The 13,822-nt window shown below is 32.2% G+C and overlaps 3 protein-coding genes across 3 annotated transcripts; 1 reads left to right on the forward strand and 2 right to left on the reverse strand.

The window, feature by feature from the left end:
• Positions 1-2,957: 2,957 nt before the first annotated feature.
• Positions 2,958-5,483, reverse strand: LOC105624704 (puff-specific protein Bx42). The gene is made up of 8 exons (XM_012206058.1): positions 5,470-5,483; positions 5,114-5,267; positions 4,791-4,958; positions 4,405-4,712; positions 4,179-4,314; positions 3,788-4,046; positions 3,281-3,662; positions 2,958-3,168 (listed from the first exon to the last, which is right to left on the reverse strand). Exons 1-8 carry the CDS (start codon positions 5,481-5,483, stop codon positions 2,958-2,960), a joined length of 1,632 nt encoding a protein of 543 aa, XP_012061448.1.
• Positions 5,484-5,762: 279 nt separating this feature from the next.
• Positions 5,763-7,863, forward strand: LOC105624705 (vacuolar fusion protein CCZ1 homolog). The gene is made up of 10 exons (XM_012206059.1): positions 5,763-5,837; positions 5,923-6,017; positions 6,087-6,180; positions 6,273-6,479; positions 6,564-6,739; positions 6,838-6,981; positions 7,057-7,202; positions 7,275-7,539; positions 7,612-7,739; positions 7,811-7,863. The coding sequence occupies exons 1-10, from the start codon at positions 5,763-5,765 to the stop codon at positions 7,861-7,863; spliced, it is 1,383 nt and encodes a 460-aa protein (XP_012061449.1).
• A 255-nt stretch (positions 7,864-8,118) lies between these two features.
• Positions 8,119-11,122, reverse strand: LOC105624728 (probable 28S rRNA (cytosine(4447)-C(5))-methyltransferase). Its single transcript, XM_012206083.1, has 7 exons — positions 11,029-11,122; positions 10,815-10,951; positions 10,333-10,493; positions 9,653-10,260; positions 9,207-9,568; positions 8,728-9,096; positions 8,119-8,648 (listed from the first exon to the last, which is right to left on the reverse strand). Exons 1-7 carry the CDS (start codon positions 11,120-11,122, stop codon positions 8,184-8,186), a joined length of 2,196 nt encoding a protein of 731 aa, XP_012061473.1. The 3' UTR covers positions 8,119-8,183.
• Positions 11,123-13,822: the final 2,700 nt, after the last annotated feature.

Genomic DNA, 13,822 nt, shown 5'->3' on the forward strand with positions numbered 1-13,822 from the left:
TAATACTTGCCACTTCTATAATAAACAAAATCGTTCGGAATCGACATTAAAATGTAGGTCCTTTTATGACTATGTACAATCAGCGTGCGCGCCACAGGCATATGATAAAAGTCACTACATCCTTTCGGAGGATTATGGACGGAGGAGGAAGATAGTAATTCAGATTGAATTTCAACATTAAAGATTTAGCCTTTACTTCCAATTTTATTGTTGAATAATAAATTCTATAATTGTGTGTTTAAAGAATAATAATTTCGCGAAGAGGTCAAAAGAATAAATGGGTTTAAAAATATAATTATTATGTGAATAAAAAAAAAGATACTTATTTGAAAAAAAATCTTCGGCAAGAAGTATGATGACCTTTTTTTAGAGAAGCCATCTAAGTAAGCAATCGATTTCTAGAACAGTGCTGGGCTTCAACGAAACACTGATCGAAACTGCTGCTGGCAATCGTGATTATGTACGTTATATATAAGTAATTTAACTTGCGTATGAAACAGTACAGAAGCGTCAAATTTTTGCTCGAGAAAAGTTTCTCTTGCAAAGAGGGAAACATGACATTGCTTCCGTATAACCGGATGTTAAGTAATGAGATAGTTAAAAGCTGCACAAAGCATCAAGGGCGCAACACGATGTTTCTCAGTCGTTGAGTATGCATGTTAGATGTTAGCTTCGATGTCGGAAATGGTTACTAAAAATACCGATACGTTTACTCGATCGCGCCGGAAGCTCATCTCTTTCATACCGAAGACCTACTATGTCGAATTGTCATTAAAAAATTCTTGTAAAAATAAACAGAAATACAGAGAAATCCGATCCCTTTATGGAATAATGTACACAAACTAACAAAGTTGCATATAAAGCTAGATATAAAGTTCCATTTTTTAAATTACTATTTTTATTAAAGATAGTTATATTTGCGTCTATTTGAAGAAATGTTTTCATCTCCATATAGAGTTTTTTAATTATTATATTCGAATGGTATCGCTGCGAACTATTTTAATTGCCATCTGGCTATGTCCATCGGTCCACCTAGATGTATCTCGGCTAAAGAGATACGTAGTTGACTCGAGATATGGCTGTATCTACTGCATCGCCCGCATCAAGTCGACACGAGTGACTGGAATAACGAATAATCGTATATAATAATAAAAAATACACGGAGCGTTACATATTTTTATGGAAAAGTAAGATATCTGACTTATGTCATCGTTAAAGATTTTTGTATATAGTAAACATTATTGTTAATTCATCTCCAAGCAAAATTATGACATTAGAATGATATTAAAATGATTCCAAAATGATCACTAAAAGTTATTTTTAAATTATTTATGATATATTTTAACATTACCTTAACTTGTTCTGCTTGGGTTCCTATATAGGAAACTAAAGAAATGACAGAGACAGAAGAATCTTTTTTTATGAGAAAATTCGTTGAACTCAATTTAATGTACAAAAATTTTTAACAATAAAATAAACTGGATTTCGATTTTCGTAAAAATAACAGACATTTCATCTTTAAAATATTTTTATGATTTGCTGTCAATATCTGTTCAATGCGGGCGACGCAGTAGATGAAGCCAGTTTTGGTCAGCCGCACATTTCTCCAATCGATGTCCTCTCGCAGTCAAACGGCGTTTCAAGTGGCGGCATTCGAATATGGTAAGTTAACAGCTTGAAACGAGCATTTCTGCGTGCTTGTGCTACTGATTGGCAAATAGCCAAACCGTGAAAATTCCTCAAATCGATGAACATCCAACAGCCTCTGATAGACATTCCAAGGCTGATGGAAATGCGGTAGATTTGTTGCTTGTTTCTAGCTTTTACATACTACCACGCATGTCAGCTTGCGGGAAGCCTTCAGTTTACTTTTTATTCAATTTTGAAGACGGGCTCGTGTCACGGATTTGACCAATGTCAAATTTGGCACGAGAGCACAAAGATTACTAATCGATCAAAATAGTGTAATGCTTCTTGATGTTGCGGTATTCATTTAATGTTTGTTGTATGAGGATTTTACATCGTGTAAAAGTTGAGTCAATTAAAATGTACTCGAAAGAATTTACTCCGTTTAAAAATTGACAAAGAAATATATTCGAATCAATCCCTTCAAATATTATAAATTCAATAATTTTTTGAATTGTAAATTTTAATTTTTCTATTTAATTCTCATGTTACGATTTGAGAATAGGTTTAGGTTCCTCTAATAAAAATTAGAAGATTTCTTCCTAGTTATATATTTTGTATTTCTATATAATTATGTTTATTATGTAACAGTTCATTCGACATCTTAAAAGTTTATTCAACACTACAACGAGAATAAATAGTTATTTATTAAATAAAGGCGATTAAAAGTATAAAATGTATAACTGTATTATTCTGTGATAAAATACAAAATAAATTAAAATAAAGAAAGCAATAATTTTTGCTTATAAAGCAATCTATATAGTTCATCTTAAATTCGTTGAAGTTTCCTTATTAAAATGCTAATAGCGTTTGCTTTTTCTTGAAGCAAGTAATAAAAATAGAATGGAAAGTTGTGGAGGCTCAAATTTTTCATGCACATTATACTACCATATTTTTCACACGGAAATTTTGCTTTATTAAGAAGTATACAATGACAGCACTATCAGCAAGTTTCATTAATTATGATTTATGTAATATACAAAAATTTTTTCTAGATTTATATAAATTGAAAATAAGAATATTCAAAATGAGATCTATAATTCTAATATAAGCGAAACATTGTGTTGCTATCATTTTCGTCCATACTCGAAAGCAAAAGTGTACAGTAGCTTCACAATAATTAACAATTAATTAATTTAAAAAGTATCATGTCTCTCTTTTTATTTATGTATATAAAAATAAGTTGCATGTCTTATGTTTTATTTTTGTCATAACGTAGAATAAACTTTTAAGAATATCTCGCCTGATATATGAAAGCATATTAAACATACTTAATGCTTTCTACGTTTGTCACGGTCGTCTCTACGTTGTTCCCGTTCGTCTTTGCGTTTTGTTGTTGCCGTAGTTGAACTACTGGCGCGTTTAGCTTGTTTCAAGAACTGATCCAGACCGAAAGGATCTTCTTCATCTTTCTCAAATTGTACTGGTCCCGATCGCGTAACTGATCTATCGACTCCACTAAATTCCTTATCAGGAACGAATCTACAATAAAAAACAAGCACCGATACCTTGAAATTTATAGACAATTTGTAGATCACTCATAATTATATAAATTAAAACTTATGTATTGCAGACAAAATATAAATATTTTCACCTGTTTGTTTTAACCAATTTCTCCAAATCATCACCATACGTGTCTTTATCAATATTCTTGCTAGGACGATAAATGTGCGAAGCAATAGAATTGCCATCTTTCCACGGCTTGTCATAAACATTGTACTCATCATCATGTCCGTAACCGCTGTCCATCCCTTTGCTGGTATTAAAGAGACGTTGATCGAACTGCGCTTCTCCCGTACTAGGAATGCTTTTTGCAGGTAAACCAAGAGCGATTTGCTCGCTAATGTCGCGCTCGCGTTCGCGTTGCAAACGAGAGCGTTTATCGGGAGCAGCACGAGCCAAATTACGTTCGCGAGCGCGATCTTTGTGTCGTTCTTGTCTGAGTTGATCTCTCTCACGTGATTCTTCAGATTTATCTGTCGAGAAAAAGAAAGCATCTCTTTATCAGTTAAATATCTTCATCATTTTTGTCTTGATTCAATTTTTAGGAATATTTTTTTATTATTATTTATTTTGTGTGTGAACTAACAATTATACAAACCTAATGTTGCGGCAGATTTCAAGCCGGCGCGCTCTTCTCGAGCTTTTTGCGCGAGTTGCCTCAAATGATCTTCCTTTTTCTCTTTCTCCTTCTGAGCCAATTTCTTTTCTAATTGCGCTCGCATTTCGACAGCTTGACGGGCTTTTCTGTCAGCGATGTAAAGAGCTTCTGCTAACTTGGCAAAGTTCTCATTGATGTGAACTTGTTGTAAGCCCCGACCGTCTGCAGCAAGACGTTTGTCTAATGGGATTGTGTAACCCTGAAATGAAACATAATTTTGTTTCCTAGAATTGTAGATAGAATCGAGTATATCAAATTATATTTCAATATTATCTTTTATGACAAGATAAACGCAAGATAAATGTTAAAGGCATAAAATATTTCTAAACACCTTTGCGTTTTTCCAGTTACTTATGCACGGTGGAATTTTCCATTCTTTCTGTTCCTTCACCGTCACTTTTCTCGTGGGGGAATGCATAACCGGTGCTGGAGGAGATGGAGGTCCTCGCGGAATCTTTTTATTAATCCTGCAATCGAAAATCTTTACATTAAACATCCGGTAATTATAGTTGTTCTTTATTCAATTTCACAATTGTCTTATTTTATACTGTACATACTTGAATTTTGGTGGTTCCAAAGGATCTACTTGTGCCTCCACCATTCTGATCACCCTCTGCTTTGCACCTGAATTAAATGACTGTCCTTGCTGCGATGGTGTATAACGTATATACTGAGCCGGAGCTTGTTTCTCTGCACATCTCACGGGCATGGCCGCTGCAATCTTTGATCTCGTTATCTTTTCTAACGCTTTTTTCGTCTTATCTGTGAGTTCATCAATTTCGTCTTCAAGAGGTCGTTGCAAGGTGGGATCTTCCTCATTTGTAATTTCTGATGGTAGCAAATCACTCAACTTGCTATAGACAATCTATAAAAAAAAATTAGTAGATTAGAGATGCTAGTTTATAATTTCAGAATATACATTTAAAGCAAGATCAAAATTTACTTTATCCTTGCTATGACCCTGTCTTGCTATAAGATCATATTTTACTTTCCCCTGAGCATCAAGTTGTATCGCCAAGGCATTACTTGTAGATTCTTTGCCCTTCATCCCCATTCCAAGAGGATACTGAGCAACGTGAATCTCGGGGAAAGCTCCTCCATCTCCAAAGTCCTACATGTAATATACAAAAATATATATGTAAAAACTTTAAAGAATTATAAGAGTTATCATAATCACTCATAATTTTATAAAATGCAAAAATAATCGAATTATGCTGATAAAGAATATTTGTTTGTACAAATCAAGTTACAGCAATTATTACTCACTTCTGGATTGCGTGGGACCCATCCTCGTCGCTGTCCATAAGGTGGTGCTGTAACAACAGCTTTGACCAGCGCTGAAACCGGTCTTTGGCGTAATTTTTGTTCGCGAGCCTCGTCTTCCCTGTCCCACACCACTTGGGTGGGGGCAGGTAATAAGCTAGATTGTAGAAAGAAATGAAACAACTATTATTATAACCAGATAATTTGTAAGTTCTGATTCTATGTTTAGAGGTTAAGATATCTATTTTCAAGTCAATTATAAAGAAAGCGTCTATTTTTATACTATTTAAAATTTGTCATTAATAGTAATGAAATGATTTTACTAAACATATAAATTTGTGTATGAAAATAACTCTTACTTTGTTAAGGACATTATTAAATACGATTTATGTTTCAATCGTACTGGAAGGTCTACACATACACACACGTATGCGTCTCACACACACACGTAAATATGATACTACAAGACTGACAGCTGAATATGAAACTTCGTGCTTTCACCACGCGAGGTCTCCAAGATCAAGTGTGAAGGTGGGGATTAATAATAATCCTCTTGTCAAGATCCCTCTTCAACAACTATCAGTTGATATGTCTCAATGAGCCAAATTTTTATAGTGTTTACAGTACTTGAATACTTATTCAAATTCATAAAATGACTTCTAAGTCTGAGATTACCTTGGAGCATTTTTATATTTTTAATGGCACTTATGCGAAGAAGGAAGGAGAGGCAAGTATGCAGAGATGTGTCAAAAAGTAATCCTTTTTGATTAAATAAGTTGCATGTGATGTGAACATATGTTTTTTTTTATCAGGAAGAAAAGAAAATATTGTATTATTATCCGGAAAAGGATATAGATGTTCAAATCAAGAACATAGGGCTTAGCGAAGCGATAATTAAGTTTACAGAGTATGTATCATAATTGTGTATATTCATAAAAGAATAAAGAATATTGTTATGAAAGAAAATGTATTACAGGTCTTTCAGTCCTGGACAGCCATGTGACTATTGCCATACACATAAAACACGTCAGATATATTATCAACCAGAACCTAATTTTTGGATGGTAATGGTATGTATTTTAAAAGATATAATAAATGATAAATAAACATTTATCATTTTTAAACTAGTATGAGATACAAAGCAATTATTAACATTTTACAGATTGTTGGTGTACCATACATCTACAAAGAAAGAGACGGTAATAAATATCAGAATGATGAAGTATCCAGCAATGTTTGTCAAGCTATATTAAAGCAGACATACATGATGTTTAGATTATTCATGGGTTCTTTTGAAACTATCATTAATGATCCTGAATGTGGTTCTGTAATGTTGTTAAAACTTAAACTAGAACATTTTTATTCACGAGTAAGCAAAGTTACATTTTTTTCAATCAAATATAAGCTCGACATGAATATATGTCTTTACTGTTTCACTTTCGACTTATTTCAGTATCTGCTTTCATTAAAACTGAATAATAGTGATATATTAGATGTTTTCCAAGGATTACAATTCTTACCTCTTGACAAGATTACATTTCTCAAAGTGCAATGTTTTATGAATCTTGTAGAAGCTATGTTTACACAGATAAAATACACAGCATTTCTCTATAATGATCAAGTTGTTTGGTATGTTTGCTTTCGTTATTTCTCTATTATGATATATGCGTATATCATATGATATATATTAAATATTTAATCTAAGATTTCTCTCGTAATTTTTTTAGGAGTGGCTTGGAACCTGAAGACATGCAAGTAGTTTATAATTATTTAGTAAGTACTCTTTTACCAGCTCATCTTGAAAAAGAATTACATGGAGGCTCAATACCTAGAAATTCTCCCTCACCATTCACTTCTTCACATTATGGAAAGTAAGAACGAATAAATACTTTGCTTCAATTTAAATGTAAATTGTGACCAAAATATTATTAAAAGTTTTTGTTTAGATTTGTTACCGGACCTGCTAGCGTTAATGAGCCCAGTTTAATTGGAAAATCACCAAAAGTTTTTATCAACTATTCTACTAAACCGGTATCATTGTATCTAGTAGTGTATCGAGCACTAAGCGCTACAATATGTCTCTTCGTCGATAGTAAGTGAAATTGTTAAAACTATTAGTTACATTTATTAATACAAAAATAAAAATATTTTTTTTAATTTTCAGAAAAAACTAGTTTATTAATTGATTTTTTTAAAAGCTTAGACGGTTTTCTGGGACCACAATTAACCACATTAGTTAGCTCTGTAGCTGAGCAGTGCTCAAAACATGTAATAATTACACCGGAATCGTGTACCAAGTATCTGTATTTTAATAAGTTAAATCTAGCGTACAAGAGTACAATACATTTAGATAATAGACGTTGCTCTAATGTACTTACAACACCTGAGGTATTGAGGATTATTACTGATATATACAATGATAGAAACAGGTACATACATTTCTCAACATTCATAAAACTTGCGCATTAATGAAAATTACATGTTAATTACTTGTCTCATAGATTGAAGGAAGCTGGAGAAGTAATTATAAAGACTATAAGTGATTATTGGGTTATTGGAAAGTTATCGAATCTGAGAGAATTTTTTGTTGTTATACAACAGAAAAGTGCGAGTATTATAGAAATTGATGGTAGGTGTAACATTCTATGCAATTGAATTTATGATTGTTTAATAATCTCTTAATCTTTCCATTTATTACAGATGAAGTAAAGAGACTTTGCGAGAAACAATTAAAAAGTATTTTTTTCCATTGATGAATATGCAACGAAAAATGGAAATATATGAAATTATAAATATTCCTTATTTTTATCATTAATCTTTCATAACAATCCTCGCTAACTATAAACAGGTAATATATATTATGTGAAATAATTGTAGGAAGCTGTATATTTATACACATGTGATATAAAATGTGAATTATCTCTCTTTCTCTCTTTTTATATATACATGTATATTTTATATTAGTACTGAAAAATTGAAAAGGATTTGTATATGTAAATAAGACAAAATAATAGTATGATATTGTATGTAATAATTCGATTATAAAAAAATTGTTGAACAAATCAAGAAAATTTTAATCAGACATTTCTTCCTTTACATTTTTTTGATTAAGAATATTGTTGGAGAATTTTTTTAATTTTGCTACAAAGAAACCATCCATATTGTGTACATGCGGGTAAAACCGTTTAGTTAATTTCAGTGAGGGATGAAATCGATATTGTCTGTAACTCGTGAAACCATCAGTTCCAAATTCCAAATCAGTAGGTAATAACTTAACATCGCGCTTCTTAAGAGCGTAATCGATTATCCATTCGTTCTCCTCTGGTAAAATTGAGCAAGTCGAATAAACAATAATACCACCTGATTCCGAACGCGCGTTCACACAATCAATCGCAGCTAATAACAGCTCTCTTTGTAATGTGCAACAGCGTTGAATGTCTACTTCTGCCTTATTCGCTTTTACACTAGGATCTTTTGCGACTACTCCTGTACCTGTACACGGAGCATCCAATAAGACTCTGTCGAAGCCTTTTATAATCTGAAAATGAAATTATCAAATTCATAAATCTTGAAAGCTTTACTGTGAGCTATAAAGAATAAAAGAAAATTTTCTTTACCGTAGGGAACTTTCGCCCGTCGTAACTACAGATTACACAATTAACAATACCAAGTCTATGGAAATTGCCAACAACAGCTTTCAATCGTTCTTTATTTAAATCGTTAGCGAATAGAGTTCCAGTATTTTTCATAATAGCAGCAATGTGCGAGGCTTTTCCGCCTGGTGCAGCACACATGTCAAGAATTCTTTCATTTTCTTTCGGATCTAACGCCATTACGGGCAAGAAGCTAGAAGCGCCTTGTATCATATAATGTCCAGCTAGATATTCTGGTGTTGCACCCATAGGTACTTGTGAGGAATATACTACCAAACCGATCTTTGTCCATTTTCCTATTGGATCAAGATTAACACCCCTATTGATGAGAGCCTGAAAATAGATTCGACATTGCAATTATAATTACGTTTTATATATATATATATTTTATATATATATATATATATATAAAACATTGATTTAATTTTATGATATAAATTTACCTCAGCTAGATCGCGTCGTCTGGTTTTCAAAGTATTCGCTCGGATAGTCATAGGTCTTTGTACTTCACTCGCTTCCAAAAATTCTAGTAACTCATCTAGTGGGAACATTTGCATCAATTTTTCCATTAGAAAATCGTTATAACTGTAATATGTACATAAATCCATTCGAAGTAGTTCAGTATATTCAGAACGTGACCTATTTTTCTCCCGTAATTTCTTGAAATCTGATAACACCATGATAACGTCTCGTATTCGTTGTTGAATATCTTTTAAATTAGTAACATTAGTAAATTCTTCGTTATTTGGGAAAGAGAATACACTTTGATGTGTCATCATATCTTCCATTTCTTCCTCAGCAAGTTTTCTATTTAATAAAAAAATGGAAAGAATTAAGTTAAAAAAATTAATATTACGAAGTTAAAAAATAATTAAAAAAAATTTACTCACTGTTCTTTTTCTTTTTTCTTTTTCTAGTTTTTTATTAGCTTTTTCTATTGGAAGTAAATCATCATCATCACTTTCATCACTTTCTTTTCCATCTTCCTCCATTTGCTCATCTTCGGTGGATTCTTCCTCATCATTGGAAACTATCTCTTCACTATCACTTTCTATATTATCCTCCATAAATTTTTTTGTTTTCTTCAAGTTTTTCTTTGACTTTGTTGCAGAAAGCAATTGATTATCATCCTTGCTCGTATCCTCTTCATTCTCACTCGTATCCTCTTCATTCTCGCTCGTATCCTCTTTATTCTCGCTCGTATCCTCTTTATTCTCGCTCGTATCCTCTTCATTCTCGCTCATATTCTCTTCATTTTCGCTTGTTTCATTTTCATCTTCACTCATATGTTCTTCATCTTCACTAGTATTCACTTCATTCATTTGTTCATCTTTATCTTCCTCAATGTCATCATCGTTAAATAACATATTATCATCATCACTTTCACTTTCTTCATTGCTCTTAACTTTCATATTTTTCTTCTTTTTATTTTGCTTTACTTTCTTGCCTAGTTTAGTTACTTGTTTATTAGAATATGTTTCCATTTCTTCATCTTCACTATAATTATTAATACTAAAACTTTCATTTTTTATACTAGTCTTAACTTTCATATTTTTATTTTTGCTTTGCTTTGTGTTTTTGCCTAGTTTGGTTACTTGTTTATTAGAGTATATTTCCATTTCTTCATCTTCACTATAATTATTATCATTATAATTTTCACTTTTTATATTGGTCTTAGTCATGCTTTTCAATTTTTTATTTTGTTTGGTTTTCTTACTTAGCTTTGAAACCTGATTATTGAAATATGTTTTAATTTTGTCAGCTTTACTGTGATTCTTATTACTATTATTTTCTACATTTTTTATTATATCTTTTTGTTTTCCCTTTGTTTTCTTCTTATTTTGTTTCACTTTTGTTTTTAGCTTTGAGCTCAGACCAGATTGGATTACCTCATCTCTTTTCTCATTGACAAACTTTACTTTCTTCTCCTTCTTCTCTTTCTGCTGCTTTAATATATCTTCCCTCTAAAATTAATTAAACAAAGTTCATTTATATAAAAGCTGTAAAAAGTAATAATAGACTTTTTATTATATAAATCAAGAAATACATACATTTTTTGACTGTACTTGTTCTTCTACAGTAGTTTTCTTTTTGAGCAATTTCTTTGCATTTTCTTTTAGTTGTTGATTCTTCAATAGTCTTTTCCTTGCTCTTTGTTTCTGCCGGTGACTTAATGTAGATTCTTTACCTATAATGTAGAAAGGTTTAGTTAATTTTATATTTCACGCAAATATATTAACAAAAATTAATCACAATCTTTCATACCTAGAATTCCTTTTGGAAATGTTGGATCACTCTGTTTCTTTGCCTTCCTTCCACGACCACTAAGATCTTTATCAAATTTTCCTTTGCGACCCATTTAACCTACAAACTGTTCAATAGATTTTTTATTTACAGCATAAATGTTTTTAAACTATTTTATAAACAATAATATTTTATAAACAAAGGATATTCCACAATTTTTATTATTTGTTATGTAAAAATATATAAATTTTTTGTTACTTACTGTTTAAACAATTCCAGGCTTCTAACCTCTATGTTGCAAACAAGGGAATATAACTTCATACAACACGTTTTAATATCTAAATATTAATTTTAATAATATAACAAGGCCGTTAAAAATGATCTATAAAATGGAATAAATTTGTTTCAATATTTTAACATTAAATTATTTCATTAAAATGTTATGCCACAAAACTTTTATAGCCGTACACTATTGATCATCGCGTGGTGCCGTGTGGTGCAGCATGGTCAACATTTTCTACACGAGAGGAAGGGGGACAATTCTAGTTTTTTCTCGGATGTTGATTGCTGCAGGATAAAGAAATACTCGAATTCTTAGAAATTCCCTATTTTATAACCATTCAATGCTCTCGAAAAATTTGTTATAACAACAAAAATTTACAACAAATGATCCGGATATGTGAAGATCCGACGAGATTGAAAATTATATTAAAAATCCAAATTTTATACGTATAATAATGCACATATTCTTAATTTATTAAAAAAAAAACTGTGCATAACAGATTTTGCAGGATAATATTATCCTAGGATAATAACTAATGCATTTAAGAATGTATTGTACATATTTTTTTAATGAAAAAATTATGAAAAACTTACAAATTTTTTAACACATTTGTGAAAATAATACAAAAAGTGGTGATGATTTTGAACTTGAACAAAACATTATTTTAATAAGAAGACGTTTTTAAAGATTAACGTTTTTAAAACAAAAAAATTTCATTTAAGTTATAAGATTGTATTGTTAAATATAAATTATCTTATATGATTATTTTATATGTATGTAATATTCATTTTTGTACAAAAAATATGAATTTTCAATTTTATTTATTTATTTTTTGCACAGATTATATACCAAATACATTCTAAAAATTAAATCGAGTAGTAAAATCAATTTAAAAAAATATAAAGGAATTAATAAGTACTATATATTCCTTATTAATTACAATAAAAAGCAATTTCTCGTAATTTTTGTCAAAAAATGTGGAACGCTTCACGATTTTGCGTGTCATCCTTGCGCAGGGGCCATGCTAATCTTCTCTGTATCGTTCCAATTTTAGTATATGTACTGCCGAAGCAAGTACAGTTTGAGGACCTTTTATAATCGTATATATACTTCGAAACGTGTTTAAAATCACTCTCGAGAAAATTCCATTAAACCTTCAATAGACTCTCGATCATGGCAATCTAGTGGGAAATACACGAACTAAAATAATCCTTCAATTTCATAGTGCTATGTCAGTCTCGTTTTCTACTTGATTATAAACTACTCGATCTTTAAAGAATTTTATTTATTGTCATCATTTATTACAACCGTGACTTATATGACTGTTCAGTAGATTAAATACCGCATTGAACGCAATTGAACGCCGCGCAACGTACACCGATACTAACCGGTACTGGCCGTACTGCCTTTTGAACGCATCACGCGCTGTGACGTCATGTGACGTATCCTACGGGGTCCGCACGGCTCGGAGCACGGTTGCTTACGCAGTAGACGATCGCCGCGCCGCAACGTAACGTCTTTCCGCCTTCGTCGTTTAATTCTCGTCGGTTCAAATATGCGTTCGCGTCATACGTGCAATATTCGTTTCCGATAACGGGGGATCATTTGTGCGTGAAACAATGCGTGTGGAAGCCGGATTTGCTTATGATCTTGTCGACAAATGTTCTCGATCGTCTCTTTCGTGTTTTTCGTTGCGATCGAGTGCAGTGGAGTCACGAAGTTAGCCGCGTTCGCTGCGGAATACCGGAGGGTAAATGAGGTGAATCTTACATTTCTTTTCGACATAGCTCGTCGAAATTATATGAAATTATATTTTTGTATATAGAGTCTCACGTTAATGTGCTTCAGATACAATGAAGAGAAAAAACGAAAGCGGAGGAAGCCAAAATGGATCTTCAAAGTGTCCAGCAACGGCCGCGAATGAATTTTCCGTCTTCGCTGTTCAGACACAAAGGCAAGGACTTTGAGTAATTGGATCGGATTTGTCAGGTATTTTATTTTTGATTCGGTATGCGTCATCTTGATTCTTCGAGATCGTATTTGGTAGATACACGCAAAGGTCATACACAGTTCATCGAAAATTCCGCGCGTTGTGACGCTGTTCTACGGGGTTCACGCGACTCGCAGCATGGCTGCTCGCGCAGACGACAGACGCATAGCATGTCTTTCGTCGTCAATTTCGTTAATTCAAACGCGCGAGTGCGACAAGTGTTTGTGATGCTTTCGGGATAATAACGCGGAATTGATAATTATATGCGTAAAACAATGCATGTGGCAGTTAAATTTTCTCGTAATCATGTTGATGAACATTCGCGATCATCGTCGAGCTCTAAAGTAAGTCGTTTGTTTTCGCGGCTTGTCGGAATATAAAATGTCGTCTGACTATTTTTTGCGCTGTTTTTCATTGCTGTTTAAGTACCGTGTAAGAGAAATGGGTAATCATTTAGAATAATCCCTCTCCCTTCTTTTTTTTATATACTTTAAAGGAAAATTTATTTTTAAATAAATAAAAAGAAAAATGTGCTAACTAAG

The sequence above is a fragment of the Atta cephalotes genome, assembly GCF_000143395.1.
Source record: "Atta cephalotes unplaced genomic scaffold scaffold00086, whole genome shotgun sequence".
Classification (NCBI taxonomy): Eukaryota; Metazoa; Arthropoda; class Insecta; order Hymenoptera; family Formicidae; genus Atta; species Atta cephalotes.